The 23,999-nt window shown below is 50.7% G+C and overlaps 1 protein-coding gene across 5 annotated transcripts in view; it reads right to left on the minus strand.

Moving 5' to 3' along the window:
- INSR (insulin receptor) overlaps window positions 1–23,365 on the minus strand; it is a 113,915-nt gene extending 90,550 nt beyond the window's left edge. For 3 of the 5 annotated variants that reach the window (XM_064479815.1, XM_031437078.2, XM_064479817.1), the window contains exons 1-2: window positions 23,251–23,365; window positions 7,252–7,803 (exon numbers count right to left, since the gene is read on the minus strand). In XM_064479815.1, coding sequence (XP_064335885.1) covers window positions 7,252–7,803; window positions 23,251–23,350 — 652 coding nt within the window. In that variant the 5' untranslated portion in view covers window positions 23,351–23,365. Of the gene's footprint in view, window positions 1–7,251; window positions 7,804–19,304; window positions 19,391–22,781; window positions 22,893–23,250 lie in introns of those variants that run through there. The other 2 variants (XM_064479816.1, XM_031437079.2) reach the window with 2 other exon arrangements.
- Between the last annotated feature and the right edge of the window lie 634 nt (window positions 23,366–23,999).

The raw sequence follows: 23,999 nt of genomic DNA on the forward strand, positions 1-23,999 counted from the left end.
TCTTGGCCAGTTCTGTCCCCAAGATGTCAGGTGTCTATGCGGACAGCCAGCCTACCTGTCTTCAGTGCACCCTTGAGCCTATGGAAACACTTCCTTGCCTACCTAAGTTTATTTCCCTATAGTTATCTCTTCGACTTTCTCCCAGACTCAGCAAGGACGTTGGGGCCCCAGCAACATGCCTGTCTCAGCACAACCGCCCGCTCAGTATCAGTGGAAGCAGCCTGTGCTGCACGTAGAGCCCCAGATGGAGCCTCCGTGAGCTCTCCATCGCACCTGCAGGAGAGCTTCCGGCATTCAGAGCACCTGACGGCCCAAGCCTCTCTTCACAGCATGAGGCAGCCTCCTTACCCTTGCCCGCGCAGGTACCATGTGCTTTGGTCGCTGCCTTTCCACGCACCTGGAACACCCTTCCCTCACACCCTCTTTCTGAGCATCCTTTGCCACACAAACCAAACCACATCTGATGGACCACTCCAATCCGGAACAACCTCTCTCCTTCTCCAAATGCCAGTGGCAACTTGTCATCAATCCTGGAGAAGGGAGGAGGGGCTCAGAAAATTACTCTCTGGAGCTCTTGCTCTTTCCTGCTACACAAAATCCAGTCATCGCCAGAGTCAGAAGTTCGTTTTACAAATTCCAATCATCTCAGTGACAAAGAAATTACAAAGACCATGGAAATTTTTTCAGTATGGTGCTTTCAACTCTCTCCTAGATTTTTTAAGAAGAGATCTTTGACAAAACCCAAAGGAATAAATAGGAACGAAACATGCAAATCGCCCACTATGCTATGCAATCTACCGTCTTTTGTCTTTTGTTAGTATCATTCAAGACTTTTCCACTTTCTGCATGGACTACAGTGACATAGCCACCAAGGAATTTAATTTATCAATATTCGGCAGTGTTATCTGGAGAACATCATGACTTCCAGGTGCCCTGGCACCAAACGTGTCTAGAACCACTGGCCCAATGACTCATTTGCTGGGGAAAGCAGCGGGGGCGGGTGGGGGTGGGGGGTTCCTGTCTTGCCTTGTGACATCTCCTGCTGGCTGGGCTGCCTTGAATGGCTAATTCATTACTGCCTTTCAACTCCCCAGCCACACTGAGAGCTCCTGAGGGGCAAGGATGATATCCTCTACTTTGTAGCCCCTTCCCTTGGTGCCAGCAAGGGGCAGAGGGACCATGTTGGACTGCTACTGAGATGGTCCCAACTTCCACTGTAAACAGCCTCTATCCCTAAAGATCTCTCTCACCTTCACAAGCTGCACAGCCAAGAACGGACGTCGGCACACTTTATTTTCTGTAAAGAGCCGTATCAGCTCTGTTGTAACTGCCCTTAGTACTACAGCAACCCCAGGCAAGATGTAAATGAGCAAATGACCAAGCATGGCTCCAATGAACTTCATTTAGCGACACCGAAGTGTTCATTTCATATCACTTTCACCTCTCACAAAATACCATTCTTTATATTTCCCCCCTCAATATTTTTAAAGTATAAAAAGCATTCTGAGCTCACAGCCCATGCAAACGCTGCCAGAGGGCTGCACTTGACCCGAGGATCATAGTTTGCTGATTTCTGGTCAAGGGCTTTACACCAGGCAAGTCTGAGATCAAACCACTTCCCAGCAATGTCTCCTAGTTTCTTAATTACTATCTGAGCCTCAGTGTTCCCTTCTGCAAAATGGGAATAACATCTTCTCACAGGCTCCGGTGAGGATTCCAGGAGGCAGAGCCTGTCCCATTCTCGGCACAGGACTTAGCACATAATAAGTGCTCAGTAAGCCTTAGCTAGTGAAGAGCGGTCAAAGGTGGCCTTGTTTATCTACGGGACACAACAATAAACGTCCTGGTCCCTGTATTCGAGAGAACGTAGTCTGAAGGAGGAGGCAGCTAACTGAAGACGAGATGAGAGGGGCTGCAAGAGAAGGCAGCCAGAACGCTGGCAGGGGGCAAATCCTAAAGGCCCTCTCCCAACCCCAGATTTCTTTGTTCTCTGCAGTTCCGCAGCTTTCCGCAATGAGCGCAGGAAAAGAAAGCACAATGCTTAAGAGCTCGGACTGTAAGCCAGAGCACCTGGGTTTCGGGTTTGAAGCCCATCTCTACTGCTTACTACCCCCGTGACCCGGGGCCAGCGGTGTAGCCCGCCGGGGCCTCCGGGGCCTCGTCTGGGAGAAGGAATTGTTGCAGCATCAGACGCAGAGCGCTCAGAACCGCGTCTGGCACGAAACTAGCGTTTGCTGCCAAGAAGATTCTGATGATTAGGATATCAAAGGGAAAGTTTTAAAAAAAAAAAATGGAAGAAGGAAAAGAACATTTCAATAGGAAGTGCAAACCTTTGCCTAAGAACAAATCCTTCAAGGGTGGCTGCGCATGCATTTAAATACCTGGTGTTTACGGTAGAAATGCAGACAACATTGTAAACTGACTACACTTCAATCAATCAACCAATCAGTACCCGGTCCTTAATGTAATAGTGCCTCCCACCTTCCAGAGGCCCTGAAACACGGACGGAAGGGCAAAGTCAAGAAGGAGAGACTGGCCTCCCTCTGCACCCCGCTCCTGCTTTCTTGCTGATGTCCAGAGACGGCATCGCTGACCAGTTCCCTGGCGCCCAGCAGGCCCCGGCTTCACCCACCCCTCTGACTGGCAGCGAGCAGCTGGGGTGGCCTCCCAGAAAAAAAATGCCAGTGGGTTTGGCCAGAGCAGCTGGTCAAGCAAGCCTCGTGGTTTCTGGTCCCCCCTCCCCAAAAGCCCAGAGCTTGGGGTCCCCAGAGTGTCGGGAGCTGAGCACCAGGTAAGCGTGAGTCCGAGCGCCCAGCCCTCCTCAGCAGGTCACGCGGTGGGCCTTTCCCTCTGCCTGCCCCCAAGACCGAAGTCGGAAATGGAGCCAAGCTTTGGCAGACACTTCCCCAGCGGCTGGTCTGCCCAGAAAGGGTAGTAGCCTTATGGTGCCTGAGAGAAGCTTCCAGAACCTTCACAAGTGCCAGGGGCTGGACTTAGTGCACCCTGTGTAGAATCTCATTCCACCCCCAAACCACAGCCCTGACAAGCAGGTCCCATCATCATCGTGGCTCTTCAGATCGGGAAATGCAGGCGTGGTCCAGCTCGTGAGCAGCAAATGGCAAAGCGAGACTCGGAACAATTCTCGTGACCACCTGGAAGCGGGGCCAGCAAGGCCGGCCCTCTGGATCCTAAGGGCTCACGAAGGTGGGGGGCGGGGAGGTGTTCTCCGACCCTGGAGACCAGTTAGGGCTTCGCCCCAGGCTTTCGCCCACAGACCTCCCTCTTGTAACCTTCCCCACAATGTCTGTATTTGTCACCAGAAGGTCCTCTCCAAGGAGGCAGGGGCTGTTCCCTCCTGTGGCCCCGAGGACCCCAGTACCTGGCACGTAGCCGTCTCTCAATAAACACATTTTGTGGCCCAGCGTACATGGACTCTGCCTGTACTCTGCCCATCCAGGACTCCTTGCACTTGACCTCTACTGGCACCTCCACCCTGAATACACAGACACAGTGATGGAGAGGGAGCATCTCAAGCCACACAACACAGTGACTTTTTTTTTCCTTTTAATTACTTTAACCATTGTGAATTTTTTTTTCTCTCTCTGCCAAAAGCATCATTGTTGGGGTCAGGTGGAAGAGGGGACACTGTAGAAAAGGCTTAAACTGGGTCCAAGGACCACCCAATGCATTCATGCCAAATGCTGACCAGACCTTTGATGTTTCCTGAGCCTGGCCATCGTGCAAGAAAAAGGCTCGAAGAGACCTCTAGGAGAATGGAAGACTTGATGGATAGCTTTCACAGGTCTGTGTCTGTTGCCTAAGACAGGGGAGTATTCTCCAAAAGCTCATTTCAGTCTGTTTTGCATTCAAATGTCCCACACCATGTTGTATAAGCCTTCTAAAGCCACAGTAACAAAGTAATATTTTAAAAGCTGGAGGTGTACACTCATGTTCAGAGCAACCTTATTCAATAGCCAAGAGGTGGAGGTAACCCAAGTGTCTATTGATGGATAAATGGATAAGCAAAATGTGGTTCATCCACAGAATGGAATATTACTCAGCCCTAAAAAGGAAGGAAATTCTGACACCTGCTACCACATGAATGAACCTTAAGGACATTATACTCAGTGAAATAAGCCAGATTTAAAAAAAAAAATACTGTATGATTCCATTTATTTGAGGTCCCTAGAGGAGTCAAATCCACAGAGACAGAAAGTGGGATGGTGGGGGCCAGGGGCTGGGGGAGGGACGGTGAGTGAGTGTTTCATGGGGACAGAGTTTCAGTTTGGGAACATGAGAAAGTTCTGGCAATGGATGGTGGGGATGGCTGCACAACAATGTAAATGTGCTTAATGCCACTGAGCTGCACACTTAAAGATGGCTAAGATGGGAAATTTTATGTTATGTGTATTTTACCACAATTAAAGAAATGGAAGGGGGAAAAAAAGCCAGAGATGAGTTGTACTCAATAGACAAGAGTGTCTGTTCAAAAAAAAAAAAAAAATCATATCTTGACATCTGTTACCAGGACAGGACAATGCCTTGCCTAGGGGACCCCATCACTGATTACAAACCAGGGGCAGCTGACATCAATGCCAGACTCCAGGATCTGGTACCTGGAAGGTCTCAGCCGCAGGAATACGTGCAAAGCCACACCTTCCCTGGTGGCGAAACCCCCAGTGCTGGAAAAGCAAGCCCTGTTCTCAAAAGCACAAGATTAAAGAAAAAAAAAAAAAAAGCACTGCTCAAAACATTAGGGACATTTCTGCAAATAATACCATCCTGGATATTTTGACTAAAATCGGTACAGAAATAAATCCACAGAGGAATGTCTTAAATTATATCTCAAGACGTGTGAGCCTGGAGCATTTCAAACAAGAATGTGAATTTGGAGGACGGAGCACTGGGATGAAAAAGTGTTCGCTGTTTTCCTGGTGCCCCAGCTAGAAGTGGCTTAAGCAGCTCTAAACAGAAGGGGCAACCCCCACCCGCCCCCCCACTCTTCCTGCAAAACACACATGCTATTTTTGTGTCTCAGACATGGTACAAACCCTCACTGTATTTTATTAGCTGTGTGGTCTTAGCAAATTAAGTAACCCCTCTGGTCTCTAAAGCAAGGATAACAGAGCTCCCCTTGCAGCTGTGTGTCCACATAACACAGGAGGTCCTAGGCAGCCTCTCCTCCCCACCCCCACCTCCAGATTCTTCGAGATCATCTCTCCCACCCAGTTCATTCACCCACACCCCGAATCCTACCCATGGCTGAGAAGTCTCCCTGTTCTCATACAAAATTCCAAGTCCACGGGTGGTCCTCTACTTCCGCCAGGACTTTGCCCCGGCTTCGATCCTTCCTCTCGGGCATCACTTGGCTTCTCTGTGTCCCTGACCTACCGACGTTCTCAAGACTTTTCCACAGTATAATGATCATCATTCCTTCCCCATCCACAAACCACCAGGCTCTCGTTCCCTTCATCGCTCAACCTCTTAAAGAGCGGTGTCCACTCTCACCTCCTGTTTCCTCCCGTCCAGCATCCCAGACCTGAAAGGGCCCCTCTCCGGAGGTCAATGGAGTCCTCCCTACTGAGTCCAGGGATGCTACTTAGGACTCACCCTGTGTGGCTTCCTCATAGCTTTGAGCTCAGGTAAGAAGCCCCTCCTTTATCCCTTCCCGTATCTTTTGTGATACAACCCTTAAACCATCCTCTCACTCTCTCTCATTCCGTCTCACATTCGCTAATTCTTCCCCGGGAATTCCGCAATGTGGGAAAGAGTCAATAAAACAATCAACAAGTAACACAGTGTGTGTGTGTGTGGAACTAGTCTTCCTGGAAACCAAAACATTACAAAACAACACTGATTAGAACAGTAACAGCCCCAGAGAGAGAAAAGGCAGGAGTATTTACAGAGACCAAGAAACAGACCCCAAATCAATGACAAAGGCGTAAATTTCTTCAATAAATGGCATTGAGACTCTGACTAGCTTTTGGGGTGGGGAGGGGAATGGATACCCTTTTGAATCATGAGCACAAACAAATCCCAAATACCCAGGACAGTTTTTTTAAAATGATAATAATTAAAATTAAAATAGAAAACTTGGAGGAAAAAAAAAGCATTCATTTTTATGGATAGAAGGGAACTTTCTCAGTATAAAATAATACGAGAGGCATGTGAAAATCCGGCTCTGACCTCCATAAACATTTTAAGCTTCCAGAGCAACTGACACCCAGAGTACTTTCACCACTGAACAACAACGTCTGAAAACGTAATTGGCAAAGAGTTAACAGTCTTCGTCAAGGAAAACCACACACAGATTAATATTTCAAAAACCACTAAAGCACAAAAAAATAAACGGACAAAGGCTACGAACAGGAGGAAGAGAAAACCCAAATGATAAACAAACATGTTTTAAAAGGTTCGACCCTGATAGGAATCAAAGAAACGCAAATAGAACGATGACACCACCTCAGCACCTCCCTCCGGGAAGTTAGGAAAGACTTTTCAAACAACACTCAAAGCTGGCCAAGGTGTTCCCTCTCAGCCAATGCGAAGAGGAGTGCCCTCTGGTACAACATTTCCGGAAAGCCATTTGGCAATCTGTATCAAAAAACTTTGACCCAGAAATTACACTTCAGGAAAAGCAAGATGTGAAGGGAAAAAAAAAAAAAAGTTCCATAAAGCTTTGACCCACCCCAAATGTTCACCCCTCTTTGTGAAAACTGACAATCATCCAAATGCCCCCAAAACAGGGAGAGTTAGTTAAGACAGAACAGAACCACTAGCAGGAAGTACCCCCAATCATTGTGGAATACGGATGGCTGTTTTGGTTTTTTAGCTTTACACAGTTCTTTTTTGCAATCTGCAATCTCACTTCTATAATCAGATAGAAAATAAATTTGGGTTTTTTTGACAACAAAGTCCATGCTCATCCGCTTGCTCGAGCAAGAGGAACATTCAACTGTCTAGCCCAGGATTTGGCAACATCCGGCCCCCTGCTTGGTTTTGCAAATAAAGTTTTATTGAAACACAGCCACGAGCACTTGCTTATGCGTTGCCTGTGGCTGCTTTCCCACGCCAATAGTGGGAGGCTGCGTGGTTGCCATGGAGACCAGTGCAGACTGCAAGGCTTAAAATATTTAATTTCGGAGGCTTTGCAGGAAACTTTGCCACCACCTGGTCTCGTGAATGCCTCCAGCTTCTTTCTAACCAACAAACCATGAGAAACGGCTTAGGCCCCCGCAGACCCCGGTGTACCTTTCTGACAGTGGCTGTGCGTCCAACACCGCTCGACAAATTGCCCATTGATGACAGTGGCAGGGCAGTTGGTTTTGCCCTTGGCAGTGCCTGGACAAATGTCCCCACATTCCTCGTTGTCATCTTTGTTCAGCACGATGTAATTATCCTCCACGGAGTCCAGGATGCGCGACCAGTCGATGGTGGCCAGGTAGCAGAGCTCATTGTTCTTCTCGATGCGGACCGAGCCCCGCGTAATGTTCATCAAATTGTAGAGGCCAAGCTCCTTCAGGTGAACCATCTCGAAGATGACCAGCGCGTAGTTGAAGAAGAGGCGGGAGCCCCGGATGACCGTGAGGTTGGGGAACAGGTCCTTCAGGCTCTCCAGCCCGTAGACCCGGAAGAGCAGCAAGTAATCGGTGATCATGATGAGTTTGGGGAAACTGAGGTCTCGGAAATCCTCAGGCCTCGTTTTGAACATCAGCAGTATCTGCAGATGTCCTTCGATGACGGAGCAGTTGGCCAGCTCGTGCAGCCGGGTGAGGTTGTTCCGGATGTCCATGCCGGGGCACACTGCAAGTGCAGACAAGCAGAGAGCGGGACAGGTGAGCAAACCCCCCAAGGATGGTTTGTAAGAATCAGCGGCAGGGCCAGCTACACGGGCATGTGACCCGGGTCCTGCACCCGCTCAGAAGAGCCCTGCGCTTGGCTTAATGCTCTTCCCTCCACCTTGAAATCCCTAATCGTTTTTGAGCGAGGGGCCCCAGGGTTTCATTCTGCGCTGGGCTCTGTGAATTCTCTAGCCAGCCCTGATCGGTGGCTTTCTCTGTGAAGTGTCCATGCCTAAGTAATTACTCTCAAAGGGCAAAATAATAATAATAATAATTCCTTTGGCAGTACCTGTGAGAAGCCTTAAAGTCATTGCATCAAAGATGACGCAATGGAGACACTGGGATTACGAGGGATTGAGTAATGCAGCAGGTGCCAAAGGGGAAAGGAGAACCGTCCCCAGTGAGTCAGTGGCGATAATCTTCAGGAAATAGATTTATGGGGGTAAAGGTGCCCGCCTCAGAAACGGGACAAGGAGAACTGACACTGTTTTGTCAATTCTCCCACCTCAATGACGCTCCTTCTCAACCTGCCTCCCTGGCAGGCAGCCAAGGCCTAATTACCTTTACCTGGATGTGGCAAGGGCTTGCCAGAGAGTCTGATCTCCCCTGTACAAACACCCTGCATGCTCATTCTCCCGCAGGTGGCCCCTCCATGGCTCCCCACGGCCCTGCACTTTCCTCTCAGGGCCATGGAGGTTCTGCTCCTGCATCTGCACCATGTGACAAGGCCTGCCCACCACTCACACAATTCTGCCCTCCCTGTAACGTGACCTATGAAGAGGAGTGAGTGAAATCATGCAGTGGCTGGCACATAGTAGGTGCTCTGTTAGCGTCAGCTGTTTTGTTTCGCCATTGTTTGTTTCTCCTGAACGTATCACAGCCATCTCTAGGGGAATACGCCTTCATTCCTCTGGACCAGGGGTGGGCAAACATTTTCTATAATGGTGCAGACAATAAATATTTTCAATTGTGCGGTCAGACAGCCTCCATCCAGACTACATCACTCTGCCGTTATAAGCTCAAAAGCAGCCAGAGACAATGAGTGGCTGCGGCTGTGTTCCAATAAAACTTTATTTATAAAAGCAGGCTGTGGGCTGGTGTTTTGCCCTGCCACTGTAGTTTGGTGACACTTGCCCTAGTCCAACACAGTCCAACAGAACTTCTAGAGTGATAGAAATGTTCTCCATATGCATGGCCGCCGTGGAAGCCGCTGCCATTTGTGGCTGTCAGGCACTTGAAATGTGGCTAAGACTGAGGAACTGGAGATTTGATTTTACTCTAGTTAATTTAGAAAGAAATAGATACATGTGCCTAGTGGCTACTGTACCGAACAGGGTAGCCCTACCCCCTTGGGCTGTCAAAGTCCTTTATACCTTAGCTCCCTATTTCTAAATCCAGCCCATCATCCTCCAAGATCCAGTTCAGACACCACTCCTCCAGGCAGCCTTCTCTGATTTCCTTTCCTCCATATACCTATTTGGATCTTACCCTCATCCTGTGTTCCTAATACTGGAGTTAACCTTCAACAGAACTGGATTCTTTAGACAGCTTCTCCTTGCAAACACACACACACATACACTCACTCACTCAGAAATTAGGAGCAAGCTTTAAGGGGACTGAGATGCCAGTTCCAGCCCCACACACTCATGACACTCAAGCCTGGTCTGGGGCTCTCAGCTTCTCACATACACAGCAGCCACATACAAAGGTCTGGACAGGTACTGCTTCACGGACACCCCCCAACAGGCCCCCTCTGCACCCCACAGGTGGGGAAACTGGACCTCTGAGAGGCAAAGCCAAGGACACTCAAGGACATATGGCCCCCTGGTGACAGTCAAGGTTGCCAAATTTAGCAAATAAAAATGCAGGACACCCAGTTAAATTTGAATTTCAGATAAGCAACAAGTACTTTTTAGGATAAGTATATCCCATGCAATATTTGGGCCATACTTACCCTTAAAAATTATTCATTTTTCTATATAAAATTAACATGGTGCCCTATATTATACCTGGCAACATACAGCTTAGACTCGGCCACAGGTCTGGGCTTCTGAAGCCTGAGCCTCACACTCTGTATTTCACACAAACACACAAAATTGTGAAATTGATGCAAATACAAAGAACACAAGCCCACCGCTCTCCCCAAGCTGTGGGAGGACCAAAATCAGATATGAATGTGCATTCAAAGATTAACCAGCTGTTGGACATCAGAGAAATGCAAAAACAAACCACGATGAGATACCACTTCACTCCCACCAGGATGGCTAAAATTAAAACAACAGACAATAGTAAGTGTTGACAAGGATGTGGAGAAATCGGAGCCCCCATACTTTTCCGGTGGGAATGGAAAATGGTGCAGCTGCCACACAAAACCATCTGGCAGTTCCCCAAAAGGCTAAGCAAAGAGTTACCATCTGACCTAGCAACCTACCTCCACTCCGAGGTAGAGACTCAAGAGAAATGAAAAAACAGGTCCACCCAGAAACATGCATACAACTCCACAGCAGCGTTATTCATGACAGCCAAAAAGTGGGAACAACTCAGATGTCCAGGAACTGATAAATAAATAAACAAAATGTGGCGTGTCCATACACAGGGAGATTACTCGGCAGGAACACGGGAGGCAGCACTGACACAGGCTGTGACACAGAGGAGCCTTGAAAACGTCACGCTTGGTGAAAGAAGCCAGACACAAAAGACCACATGTGGCGTGAGTCCTTTTACATGAAACGTCCAGAAGAAGAAAACCCATAGACACAGAAAGCAGGTTAGTGGTTTCAAGGGGCTGGAGGAGGGGGGATGGGAAGTGACAGCCAGAGAGTATGGGACATCTGTGGGGGTGATGAAAGGGTTCTAAAATTGATTGTCGTGATGGCTGCACAGCTCCGTGGATGGACCAGTGCACTAAGAGCTGCCAAACTGTAAACTTTGCAATTGTAAAGTGAATTGTATGGCACTGAATTAGATCTCAATAAAGCTGTTATAAAAAAATTAAACAACTACAATTGTACAGGACAACAAAGAATTGCTTTTTTTTTAAATCTCCAATGACTCTAACAACTCATTTAAGCCATGTGTGTCTCTATGAGTCTAAGACAATAGAGCAATTTATTCTTGGGACAGGAAACACTCAGAGGATGTTAGAAATGGTGCCAGCAATAGATGTCAGGCCTTCTACTGGCTTTTAATTCCTCGGGGTGGGAACTGAAAGGTGCATCAGGTTCTTAGCAAGTGGCACCTGGCTAATCACCACTCTGCACACAGGTAGGGAAGGACCACATGGAGCAGGGGGAGGAGGGGGGTCCTGGTGACAGCTAAGGCACTTACTATGTAAAGCACTTGGCCACTTTCTGGAGGACATGTTCTCTGGATTAATTCTAAAAATAATCCCCAAAATAAAATTAAAAATAATCCCAGGGGAAGTGCCATTTTCACACCCATTTTTGTGATGAACAAATGGGGACTCAGGCTGTTTCAAGTGGTAAGGCTAGGATTTCAACCAAGCATTCGAGTGCCAAGTGTATGCTGTAACTATGTTACAGTTTTACTGTTTTTGTTCTCTAAAAAATATCCCAAAGGAAGAAGCAGGTGAATGTGACTTGGAAACAATAAAATAAGGAAACAATGAAATGATTTTCATGTAGTGGCAACCTGGAGGAAGCTTGTGAAAGAGAATTGCCTTCCATCACTCCTCTTTGACACAGCCTGGGACAACCAAGGAGGGCTTCCCAGAGGAGGTGATGCCAGGACTAAAACCTACGCAAACAGTGCAGTAAGAATTATTCAGCTCTGCCTGCTTCATTCTAAAATCAAGCCACAGCTTGTTGCTGTCAGTCGCCTGGGCGTGAAGGGTCTAGAGGAGCCTCATCTGATAGAAATACAATGTCAGCCACACATAAAATTTTAAATTTTCTCTAAAAAGGTAAAAAGAGACAGATGACATTAAAGACACTTAATTTAATCCAATGTATCTAAAAATTTCACTTCAACACGTAAAGCAATACTAAAGAATTATTCAAATGATGTTCTACAGGATCATTTTCAGACTTGCCTCCAAATACTGTTTCACACTTACACCATGTCTCACTTCAGTTGCTAAACTTTGATCAGAAATACTCAATCCATAAATGCAGATTTCATAAAATGAATCACTGAGTATGTGGGTCCTTCCTGTCCCCAAGTTGTTCCAAACATATTAGAGAGCTCTCCAATAACAGAATCAAGTCGTGCTTTCTTTTTTTAACATTTCAATCCACTAAAGTGAAATAAAACTTTACATTGACATTTAGATGAATTAAAATTAAGTAAAAGTACAGTTTTAGTCACTCTGGCCACAATTTCGAGCGCCCCACATGGACAGTGGCCACCAGAGTGGATGACATAGCTATAGAGACCATTTCCATCAAAGCGGTATGTTCTCTTCAGCAGTGCTGGTTCGGAACTTCCCCCTCAGCTGGAGGCATCTGAGAATTTTCCAGAAGGAGAGAAGACTGACGTAAGACTGTCCTGGAAAGTGTCCCCCCTCTCCTGGTTTTCTCTCCACCACGAAGGAAGCAAAGGAGAAGTATTGAGCTGGGAAGGCGGTACCTAGAAGATTCTGAAACTCCTTAAGAATGCTAAGAGTTTCAGACCTTCTGCTTTCAAAGTGATTCCTTAGACTGATTCCTTAGGCTCAACATTCTTTAAAGGCTCCCTGGTGACCAGTTCTGGGGCCACCCATTCCTCTCCGCAGTCTTTCCAGTCTTAACATTGCTTCCTCTGAAGTTCAGGAGTCCTGGCCAACAAGCCTTGGGTTCAGGTGTCAGGCCACCACCCTGCCAGTTTCAGGGCACGCTAGAAACCCAACGGGTCTGGCTTCCCAGACCTGGCACCTCCCAGCTACATAATCCTGGGCCACATGCTCAGATGTCTGTGTGCCTCAGTTTCCTCACCTGTAAAGGATAGTGATCGCATCATAAAAAGTATGAAGGAGTGGTGAGACCTGGGGTCTGGCCACATCCACGTATTAGTTCTCCACTCCAAGCGACACGACCCCAATTCCCAGATTTATTCCCTTCAGAAATTAGAATGCTGAGGTATCAGATACCCTTAAGATTCTCCATCTGCCTGAGAGACTGGCTCTCCGAACAGACCTCCACAGAGAAGGGAACACGGAGGAACTGCGGCAGGTGGCGGCAGCAGGAGACCTGGATCCCAAAGTCGGGTCTGGAACCGGTAAGTCACTCTTTTATTCATTCAATAAACAAAGGCTGGCTGGGCATCCTGGTGTGCCAGGCATCCTGCTGGGCATGGGGACTATCAGGATGGATAAGGTGCCTTCCAGCACCCAGAGACTCCTGTTCTGGAAGTCTGCTGCAGGTAGGTTCACACATGCAATATGACCTTGATGCCAGCCCACTGAACCCCGCACTGTCCACAACGGCCCAAGACTCAAAACAACATAGCTGTCCATCAAAAGGGGATCAGTTAAATCAACCATAGTCCATCCACATTCTGCAATGGTTCTTAAAGTGAGGTCCCTGGACTGGCAGCATCAGCATCACTGGAGAACCTGTTAGACAGGCAGATTCTCAGGCTCAACCCCAGACCTCCTGGATTAGAAACTCAGATGGAGGAGCCAGGAATCTGCATTTGCCACGCCCTCTAGGCGATTCTGATGCCCACTCAGGTGCAAAAAAGCAATGATACAACGCAGGGGTCAGCAAACTTTTCCTATGAAGGGCCGGACAGTAAATACGTTTGGTTTTGTGGGTGATGTGGTCTCGGTAGCAACTACTTAACTTCTTATTTGCAGCACTAAACCATGACAACGTGGTGTGGCTGTGCGCCAGTAAAACTTTATCTAGAGATACTGAAATTCAAATTCCATAAGTTTCATGTTTCGTGAAGTAATAATTGGAATTTTTGTTTAATCACTTAAAAATATGAAAACGATTCTCAACTCAGGAGCAGGTGATGGGCCAGACTTGGCCCGTGGGCCATAGCTTCTTCACATCCAATGCAATGGAATGTTATGCAGCTGTTTAAAGGAATAAAGAAGCTCCTTAGGGGAAAAAATCTCCAGGATAAATTGTCAATAGTAAAGAGCAAGATGATTAGTCTGAGTGATATGCTATCACTTATGAAAAATGGGGGGAGGGAAATAATTACACATATTACTGTATATGCACTGTTCTCTAGAACGGTAAACATGCCCTCCCCCCCCAAAAAAAAAATGCAACACTGATTGTGGAAAAGGAGGGAGTAGCCAGGTGACAAGAAGGGAGAAAGAATTTCACTGCCAATGCCCTTCATACCTGTGAATTTTAGCTCTGCGGCTGGATCATATAACCAAAGTCACAAAAGGGTTAAAAGGAAATATAAATGAATAAGAGGTAAGGAAGTGAGGCTGCAGGATATTCTTTCCAGGGATCTTGTGAAAGGAAAGAGCCAGCGTGACTCGTGGGGGCATCAGCTTCAGGGAGATTTATGGATGGGTCAAAGACGGGAGCTGAAGCATTTCCCAGTATTTTCACAAAAATTCCCAGCAAAAGCAAGGAACAGTCCACAAAGATAAGATCTCAGGAGGCTGGTCTTCAGCCCAGATGGAGGGATGTGACTTGAGTAGAAGGGAGGGTCCCTCTGCCACCACTGAGGCCAGTCATGCAGGGTGGGAGCCCCCAAGGAACAGAGGGATGCAGATGAGAACCATGGACCATCAAAGATGGAGAAGGGGTGGGGGGGATGGTGTCATCAGTGGCCCAGAAATGAAAAAGGGCCACGATGAGACTTTCACCATCCAGACTTCGCCCGATGCCACCAGTCTTGGGTACCGACAGCATCTTTTGAACAAACGAAGAGCCAGCAAGGGGCTGTGGGGGATGTGGAAGTGGAAGAAAGTTCCAGGGAAAGACAGCACCCCAGGGGTCCCCATAGGGTTCCCTCACCTCGGGTGGGAAAGGCAGGTGCCTGAGCCATGACATTCACAAGGCAGGGGCATCACAAGGCTGGAGGAGACCTGAAAATTCCATGGACCGTGGGTCTGCTGTGGGAGACGAGCTCAGAAAAACAGGCTTTGAAAGGGCAGCCCCCGAAAAGCTACAGCAGGAAGAAAGGCCAGCCGGGGCGCGGGACGGGCTCCAACGGGAACCGCTGGGAGGGCGCGGGGGGCGGGCAGTGCCCAGCTGGGCTGTGGCTGATACGCAGAACGCTGTCCGCTTGTCTAGGAAGAGGAGAGGAATCAAGGCAGAGAGAGGAACACGTCCCCCTCAAGGTCACAAAGCAAGGACGAGACAGAGCTGAGATTTGAGGCCAGGATAATAGTCTCCTGAGGCCACCCTAACAAGGGGCCACAGGCCAGGTGGCTGAAGCAAGGTAAACTTATTTTCTCCCAATTCTGGAACCTAAAAGTCCAAGATCAAGGGGTCGGCAGGCTTGGATTCTGCTGGGGCCACTCCCTCTGGCTTGCAGATGGCCGTCTTCTCCCTGTGTCCTCACGTGGGCTTCCCTCTGTGCGTGTCTCAGTCTTAATCTCCTCTTCTTATGAGGACACCAGTCTTACTGGATTAGGGCCCACCCTGAAGATCTCATTTTACCTTGATTACCTCTTTACAAACCCTGTCTCCAAAGGCAGTCACATTCCGAGGTGCTCGGGTTAGGGCTTCAACCCGTGAATTCTGGGAGGGGACACAGCTCAGCCCATCACACACAGGCCCCCAGGACACCGGCACCTGCACCCTTAGTCATCACACAGGGTTTCTCAAAGTGTGCTCCGTGGACCACCAGCATCAGAATTCCCTGGAGTGGGGAGGCGGGCAGATTCCCGGGCCCAGCTCTAGGCCCAAGAATCTGCATTTTAAGCAAGGTTCCCCGAGGATGTGTAAGGGACTCAAGCAGGACAGACATATGGTCTACCCGGCCTGGGCCACCTCTCCAGCCCGCGTTCCTCTGAGCTCTTTGCCCCAGGACCAATGCCATCAGATTCCTTCTTTGGGGTTATTGATTGTTACTAGAGGGAACCCCATAAGCCTGGCGGACTGGCTTCCACGAATTTCAAAAAAAGCTGGACGCACACCCATTTTACCTGCCTGAGCCCCCGGCAGCCGTGTCTTCAGAGCCACTCCTGCCCTCAGTTCTTGTCCTGGTCAGCTCAGGCCGCTATATAACAAGATACTGTGGCTGGCTTCAGCAACAGATGTTTATGTCTTACAGCTCTGAGGCTGGATGCCCAAGATCAAGGTAGGCAGCATGGTCAGTTTCTACCGAGAGCTCCCTTCTCGGCTCGCAGGCGGCCACCTCCCTGTGTCCTCGTGTGGCCTTTCCTTGGCGCGTGCATGCCAAAGGGAGAGAGCTTTCTCTTTCTCCTTCTTCTTTTAATGCCGCCAGTCCTATCAGTTTAGGGCCCTCCTCTTATGATCTTGCTTAACCTTCACTACCTCCTAGAAGCTCTCTCTCCAAACATAGTCACACACGAGGGTTAAGGTTTCAACACGTGAATAGGGAGGAGGGAGGTGGCAATTCAGACCATAGCAGTTCTTTTCCAGCCAAACCCTTCTGCTCCTAACTTCAAGCCATCCCATCCTCTCCAGGACTTGGCCCCTCTGGGCTAGACTTTGCTTCCTGCTTTGGACAAACATGTATCAAGCCCTTCTCTGACCCACACTTAGAGTGTGGTTTCATTGATCCACACAGTCCATGTTTCACTGGAACGCACCTCCAACGGGCAGACCAATGTCTACGGGGACCCAGACAGATACTCGCAGTCTGTACTGACAGGGAAGGAGAATGGGATAGGTGATGAAGCAGAGAGGGAAGGAAGGAGGCCTCTGACCTGGTTCCGTGAGGAAGAAGCAGGTGTCCATGGGTGAGAAGGGGGAAGAAGGGTGCTTGGGGCACAGGAAGCCAAGGCAAGCACGCGAAGAACAGGGAAGCCCAAGGAACTGCAGCCCCGAGCTTGGGGAAGTGAGATGCACATCCCACAGCTGGGGCCAGGCTCAGCTGCCGGGGGCGGGGGGGGGGGGGTGGATTTAGCTGGCAGCTGCGGGAGGACAGAAGCAGGAAGTAGAAAAATCTCTCCGGCAGCAGGGAGGAGAAGGTTCTGGATGGGACCCAATGGAACCACCTCTATGGCGTGGTCTAGGGGCCTATCGTGGGGGTGGGTACAAGGGAACAGGTGAGACCACAGAGATACTAGAGAATGAGAATCCACGGGATGTGGTCCCCAGGGACGTAGAGGAGCAGGGGGAGAAGTGAGGGGCCACCGCTAATGGACTTGGAGATGATGAAGTAGGACCAGTGTTGGGTGGCGAGGACAATAGGCTCAGTTCAGGGCACACTGAGTCCAAGGAGGCTCTGCAATGCTCCCCAATGTGGGTCCAGTGGGCGTTGGGAAGATGTGGGTCTGGAGCTTGGGAAGAGGGGCAGATGCTGACAGAAGTGAAGACAGAGGGTGATATAACCAGGAGGGGCCAGGGCAACTGAGACAAGAAGAGGATAGAGGGTGGGGGGAGGGGTTGGGGGCACCTGGAGAGCACAATATTTAAGGGCAAGGAACTAGAGAGAGGACCAAAGACACACAGCTACCCCAACACCGACACCTTCTACAAGCCTGTCTAAAAGTTCTGGGACGTCTGGGATAATTCTTCCAGTCAATGTCCCAAGGACATCACACATCCAACCACAGGATCCTAAGGGGCTTCCATGCCATTTCAGGAATCCTGCCTTCTCGTGGCTACAGATAAGGACAAACAGCGCCACAGAAGACACAGGAAAGAAAACCAAGAGAGGTCTTGCAAGGTCAAAAAAAGTAGCAGATGTCTTTGATACAATGTAACCGGATATAATTAGGAAAGATCCTCCATGAGAACTCATCCCGTTTCTAATCTTCTGCAAGGAAACAGGATCCATCTTTGAAAACAGACGAGCGACAAGAAATCACAGAAAGGCCACCAGAAAACAGGCAGGGCCCCGCCCTTTTTACGCCTTTGTGTCCAACCACCACCTTCTTCTGCACTGTTAACAAACACAGCTTTTTGGAAAGTACCTATGTTTTCCACGGTCCCTCAAAGGCAAAGGAGAGGAGCGAGAAGCTCCTGCTAGCAGGCTGCTATTCCTAAACACAGACCAGAAGCTACCATATAAACCTGCTGTGACACCATACCCTTATGGAATTGGAAGAAAAACCCAGCTTTGAAATCAAATTTTAATCCTCAGCAGTCTGCCTTGAAATCAAACTGGGACTCACATCCAGCTCTACTGGAAACAAAACATGCTTCTGAAACCCCTGAAAGCCATGGGGCACCTTCCAGCCCAGGGTCAACAGAACACAGGAGACCCACCGCCTCCCTGAAGCACAGGCCAGGAGCTTTGTGCCATCTCATGAAATTGCCACGAAGTAACCAAGGATTTGTGCCCAGGTGAAAATCTGACTATGCATGGGGACCATGCTAAACAGCAAAACCACCACCAGAAAGCATATAAAATATGCAAAACCTGGCACTAAATACATTGCCAAAGAGGATACTTGCTTTAATCCTTGGGGTTGGTATGAATCCACATTGGAGACCGTATGAATCCTGCTTGTAGCAGAAAGGCAGGGTGTCACCTTATTTGATCTCAGCTGGAACGTGTGTGTCAGGTGAGTCTAAGTCTTTGCCACTCAGTGCATGTCCAGGAATGACCACTAAAGCGCCAAATACTGATGGTGGAGTTACAAATACATTTCAGCGAATAGGCGAATTCACAAACATGGAATCCGGGAACAACGAGAAACGTATGAGCACTGAAATTTAAATTTTTTAAATTTTAAGAATACTGATCCAATGCTAAGATACTTCTTAAAGCCTGGAGCAAACTACAGGGATGGACAAGGATCAGCGTTGCCGGGGTTCGAGGTGGGGATGTTGTCATAATAAGAGGGTGGCTGGAAGGAGTTTGGGTAGTGATGGATGGGAACTCTTCTGCATCCTGGCTGTGGGGACCACCACCCAACTCTGCTGGGGGCTGAAATGCAAAAACTGTGCACCCCAAAAAAAGGCAACTTTACTGTGTGATCATTTTCAAAAAAAAAGTTTAAAGACACACACCAAACTGGTAGCATAGTCACCTCCCAGGACAGAAATGTAATGGTTTTAGGGACAAAGTGTTGAAGGAGGACTTTTGTTTTTTCCTCTCTGTACTCTTATAAAGTTTTTTGCAATGAGAGTGCATTACCTTTTTTTTTTTCTTTTTTAATTTAAAAGCCATAAACACAGTCCGACTGCAAAACAGAAACCAAGCCACCCTCAGGTTCTCAATAGAAATTAACATAAGGGGTCTCAGGAGAGCATTTCCTAGCAGACACCACTTTCTTTTGGTACCAGAGGCAGAGCACAGAATCCTCATTCAATGCCAAGAGGATGGTTTAAATAAATAAATCCTACGATCACACACACACACACACACACACACACACACACACACACAGGGAGGGAGCATCACCGTTACCTTCTCACCATCATGCCCTTGCTGCAGCTCGCTCTGTAAGGGGAAGACACAGCATCCCTGGGCCGTTCCTTCAACTGGGTTCATTCGAAGTTGTGCAGGACTACACGGGCCATTAGGCACGTCATCATGACCCTCAAGGAGTTTATTCTGAACCAGGAGTCGGCAGACCTTCTCTGGAAAGGGCCCAAGTGTCAATATTGTTGGGAGCCACACGATCGCAACTCTTCAGCTCTGCCGTCAGGCACAAAAGCCGCCACAGAGGATGCATGAACGGTGGGGCAGCAAAACTTTATTTACAAAAACAGGTGTGGGCAGGCAGGACTGGGCCCCTGTTCTAGATAAAGACGATTGGCTGCATATAAATTAAAAAGGAAGTGAGAGAGAATCAGAGGAGGGAATGCAGAGGGGGCGAATATCTTAGCCCAGGAAAGGAGCAGAGGAACAGAAGAGAGAGGCTGGGGAAAGCCAGGTGCAGGGGACAACGCACTGGGAGGCTCCCCTCCCAGTGGGAGGCCGTGGGGAGTGGCAAACCCAGAGAAGTCAACTGGGGTGAGGCTGCAACTGGGGGGTGCGGGATGGCTTCTCTAGAGCCATCAGGGAAGCGATGGAGACACAAGCCAGATGCCGTGGGCAGAGCAGCGGGTAAAAGGTGCCAGAGCAAGGGTGGTGGGGGCCTTGGAGGCCAGGGGCAGGCTTGGCAGGGGACAGCGAGAGGTAGGTAGTGAGTAATAGGTTCAGGGGAGTATTGAGTATTTACGGGCTGAAGAGAAAAAGGCTCCTGGGCGGATGGAGATCCCTGAACAAACAGAGGGGAGAGGGCAGGGGATCCAGGTGGGTAAGTGTCCTACACAAGGAAATCGTTATCTCCCCAAATGCAGTGGTTCTCAAGTCAAGATGGTTAGCAAGGTCTGAAGACACTTTAGGTTATGATGATTTGGAACGGGGAGGTGGCATCTAGCGAGCAGAGACCAGGGATGGTGCTCAACATCCCACAATACACAGGACCGCTCCCCTCCACCCCATGCTTCCTGCCACCAAGAACTATCCAACCCCAAATGGCAAGGACACAGAAGCGGAGAGGTTCTGCTCTAACCAAGTAAGAATGGAAGTCACTGATGGAGTGGGGTGAGGTGGGGACCCCAGGGGGACTCACCCCAGTGACCTTTATGAGTGAGTGGGGCAGGGATGAGAGGCAGGTCTCCAGTAGAGAAGCAAAGACAAGGACTGGACTAACCCCAGGGAGGTGACCGAGAGAGCGGAAGCTGTGCTCTGAGGGTCCCGGATCTTGTGCCAACCTCGAGAAATGAGGGGGGTCTGGGAACATCTCACACCTCAACTAACCAAAGCACTGGGTGGCCCCCACCAAAGCCCGGTCGGTTTTCACTTTACTTAATCCCACTTTGCCTTCATTCTCTGCAATACCCCGGGGAGTCTCCGGCCAGAGGCAGTCAACCGGAGCAGGAGCGGAGGAGGAAACCATTGCCCAGTTCGGCAAAGCAACAGATCCCCCACGGGAGGATGAAGCCGGGTGGCCCATCCACACGACATCTCCGAGAGAGTCCTCATTCCTTAAAACTTCCCGTTGATTTCCCTCTATCCCCCGTCCCGCACCCCTGCCCAGCGCAAAATGCCGAATTGGTTGATACTGGAGATGAACGGTGTGTAGAGTTTCTCACCCCTCCCCAAAGCCCCAGAGGGCATCACGTGTTATTCATTGGGTAGTATTTTCTTAACCTTTCCCACAGGGCTGGGGTGGGGGAGGCTCGGATCCAAAAGAAGATCCTTTTATTAAGAAACCGGTGCTCCACAGTCAAACTGAGGTCCTAATCTCAGCTCTGCCGCCTCGCTGAATTTCCTCACCTTCAAAAGGGATGATAAACTTTACCTCAGAGCGCTGTGATGAGGATTAACTGAGGTCATCTACGTACAGTGTGTAGAACAGCACCCCCTGAGTGCGTGCTCTTATTTTGTTTGTTTATTGGGGGCAGGGCGATTAGGTCTACTTATTTATTTATACATTTATTTCATGGAGGTGCTGGGGACTGAACCAAGGACCTCATGCATGCTAAGCAAGTGCTCTACCACTAAGCCATATACCCCTCTGGTTAGTTAGGAATTATCTCGAGAATAAAGGAGCCGTGGCTTGGTGAACTAGTGAGAACAGGAAGGATAGGTGTTGACTTAAGAATAAATATTTATCAAACACCTAGTAGGTGTCAGTCACTGTTCTAGATTCTGGAAATGTAGCAGTGAAAGAAAGAAACATAAGCCTCCGCCCTTGTGGAAACTGTAAACATGTATGAAGTTGTAAATCCATCTACTGACCCCCAAAAGCCCAGGCACAAATCCACAATTAATTACCAAAGCTGCAAGGAACAGAAGAGCAGGGAACCACACGTACATATGGGTGTGCGCACACACAGAGGCAAAGCCTGACATAGGTCTAACAACTGGTCTGGGGTTTTCTTAACAAGAACCTCAACCAACTGCCACCCTGCCCTCACGGAGCACCCATTGTATACCAGGCACCTGGAGACATTGCCTAGTTGGCAGAGATGCTCAGCAAACCCAGTTTGTCAACTCACAACCCTCTGTGTGCTTTCCCACACACCTCAGTCACCATCAGCGAACTCAGGAACTTTTCTTTCCCTCCCTGACCCATTCCTCATCACAACTGATTTCCTTTTATGGAGAAATCTGAAGTCACCCGACAGATATTTTTTGAAGCAGGGTCTCAGCCATCATGGTGGGAAACCCCAACTACATTCCCTTAAACGACTCTTCAGTCCCTGACCCACAGCCAGAAAGACGTGCTGTCAACCCCAAGAAGGATGCTAGGGTTTGCCTGGGTCTGCTGCCGGCGCAGAGACGCCCAAGAGGGAGGCTCCCTCCCTCAGGGCTAGGGGCTGGGAGAGGCTGACCACGGGCTGGAGACCCCTGGGGGCTGACACGTGAAACTGCGGAATGGAGGAGGGAGGTTATCAAGGAGACATGGGGTGTGGGCAGCAGTCCAGAGCCTCGAGCCCGCGCCACACACAGAGAGTTCAAGTCCTCCCTGCGGCACTGACTTTGGGGCAAGTGAGTTACGTATCCTCCCTGAGCCTCAGTTTACTCCTCTATGAAATGGATGAATAACGGTATCCGCCTCCAGGCGCCGCTGCAAAGGTACGGAGAAATAAGACTGACTAGCCTGTAGCCTGGGGGGGGGGGGGCAGATGCCCGCGCCAGCAAGACGGAGCCCGTCTTTAACGTTTTGCTATTTTGTTCATCGTGGACTTCGGAGGATTCATCCTAAAGCCCGCAGTTACTACCGCTACAACTGTGCTGTCGCCAAGGCGCTAGAGTTTGCCTCTGGAGATCTGGAAACAGAACCCAAAAGTGTAAACACGGACCTGAAGTCAGAGGCAGCCAAGGGGCTAGATACCAGGAGGGGAGGGGCGGAGTCTACAGTTCCCCGCCCTGGGCTGCGACACCTACCAGCTGGGACCCCCCAGGCGACCTCCAGTCCGTCTCCCTCGACTCTGGCTCCAAACTGTGTGCACCCCAGGCATTTGGCTGTCCGAGGCTGTCCAGTGACCCCGCTTCTCGGAGACGACCCAAAGAGGACGTGTGTCGCGTCTCCGGAGCCAGCTGGGCTGGGAGAGGTCCAGGCACGGGTCCGAGGCGCGCTCGGGAGAGGCGCCCGCCGTGAGGCGGGCACTGGGGCAAGGTTCCTCCAGCCCGGGGCCCGCACGCGGGGCGTGGAGCCGCGAGCCCAGGAGGGCAAAGGCCAAGGTCAGCGGCTTCCCGCCCCCCGCGGGGCTGGAGCGACCGTCCCGGTCACCCGCCCCCCGCCCCCCAACCCCCACTGAGGAGGGTTCTCAGTCCACGGCGGGGGTTCCATTTTGGCAAGCTGTCCCCTCCCCACCGCGCTGTTCCCCGCCCACTCCCGCGCCCCCAGACTCACCCTCTCCAGGGTACAGGTGGCCCGCGGCGCCCACCAGCAGCGCGGCAACGGCCACCAGCAGCGGCACGGCCGCCGCCCCCCGCCCGCCCCCGGCGCCCATGGCTGCGGGAGCGCGGGGCCCCGGAGGATCAGAGCGCGCGGCGCCGGCCCGCTGGGGACATGCTCCACGGCGGCCGCCCGGGAGGCGCTGGGGGCCGCGCGTCCTTCTCGTCCACGCCGGCGGCCCGCGGGCCGCAGCCTCCGCCCGGGAGAGCCCTTGGAGCAGCCTCGGGAGGGGCGCGCGGCCTCGGCCGCTGCAGATCGGGCGGCGCGGCCACGGGGAGGCGGCCCCGACTCCGAGCCACTGAGGCCCGGGCCCCGTCCCGCGATCTCAGCAGGGCCCGGAGCCCCGCGCTGAGCCCCTGTCTCCCGGCTCTCGGCCCCGAGCGCTCGGGGGCCGCGGGCGTCGGACGCGCGAACAAACGGACGCGCGGATAAACGGACGTGCGGCCAGGCGGGCGGGCACCTGGCCTGGCGGGCGGCGGGCGGGCAGGCGGGCGGCGGGAGCGAGGGCTGCTCGGCCCGTAAACAACGCGGCCCGTCAGCTGGGCCCTGTGCGGGCCGCGGGAAAAGGCGGCGCGGATCCCGACTCGGAAGGGACTCGGCGCCCGGGAGAGGCCCGAGACGGGTGGAGGGAGGGCCGGCAGAGGGGGAGGCGCCGCCCGCCCCGCCCCGCCCGCCCGCCCGCCCACCCGCCTCCCCACCCCGGG

Source organism: Camelus dromedarius, chromosome 27, assembly GCF_036321535.1.
Source record: "Camelus dromedarius isolate mCamDro1 chromosome 27, mCamDro1.pat, whole genome shotgun sequence".
In the NCBI taxonomy this organism is placed as follows: Eukaryota; Metazoa; Chordata; class Mammalia; order Artiodactyla; family Camelidae; genus Camelus; species Camelus dromedarius.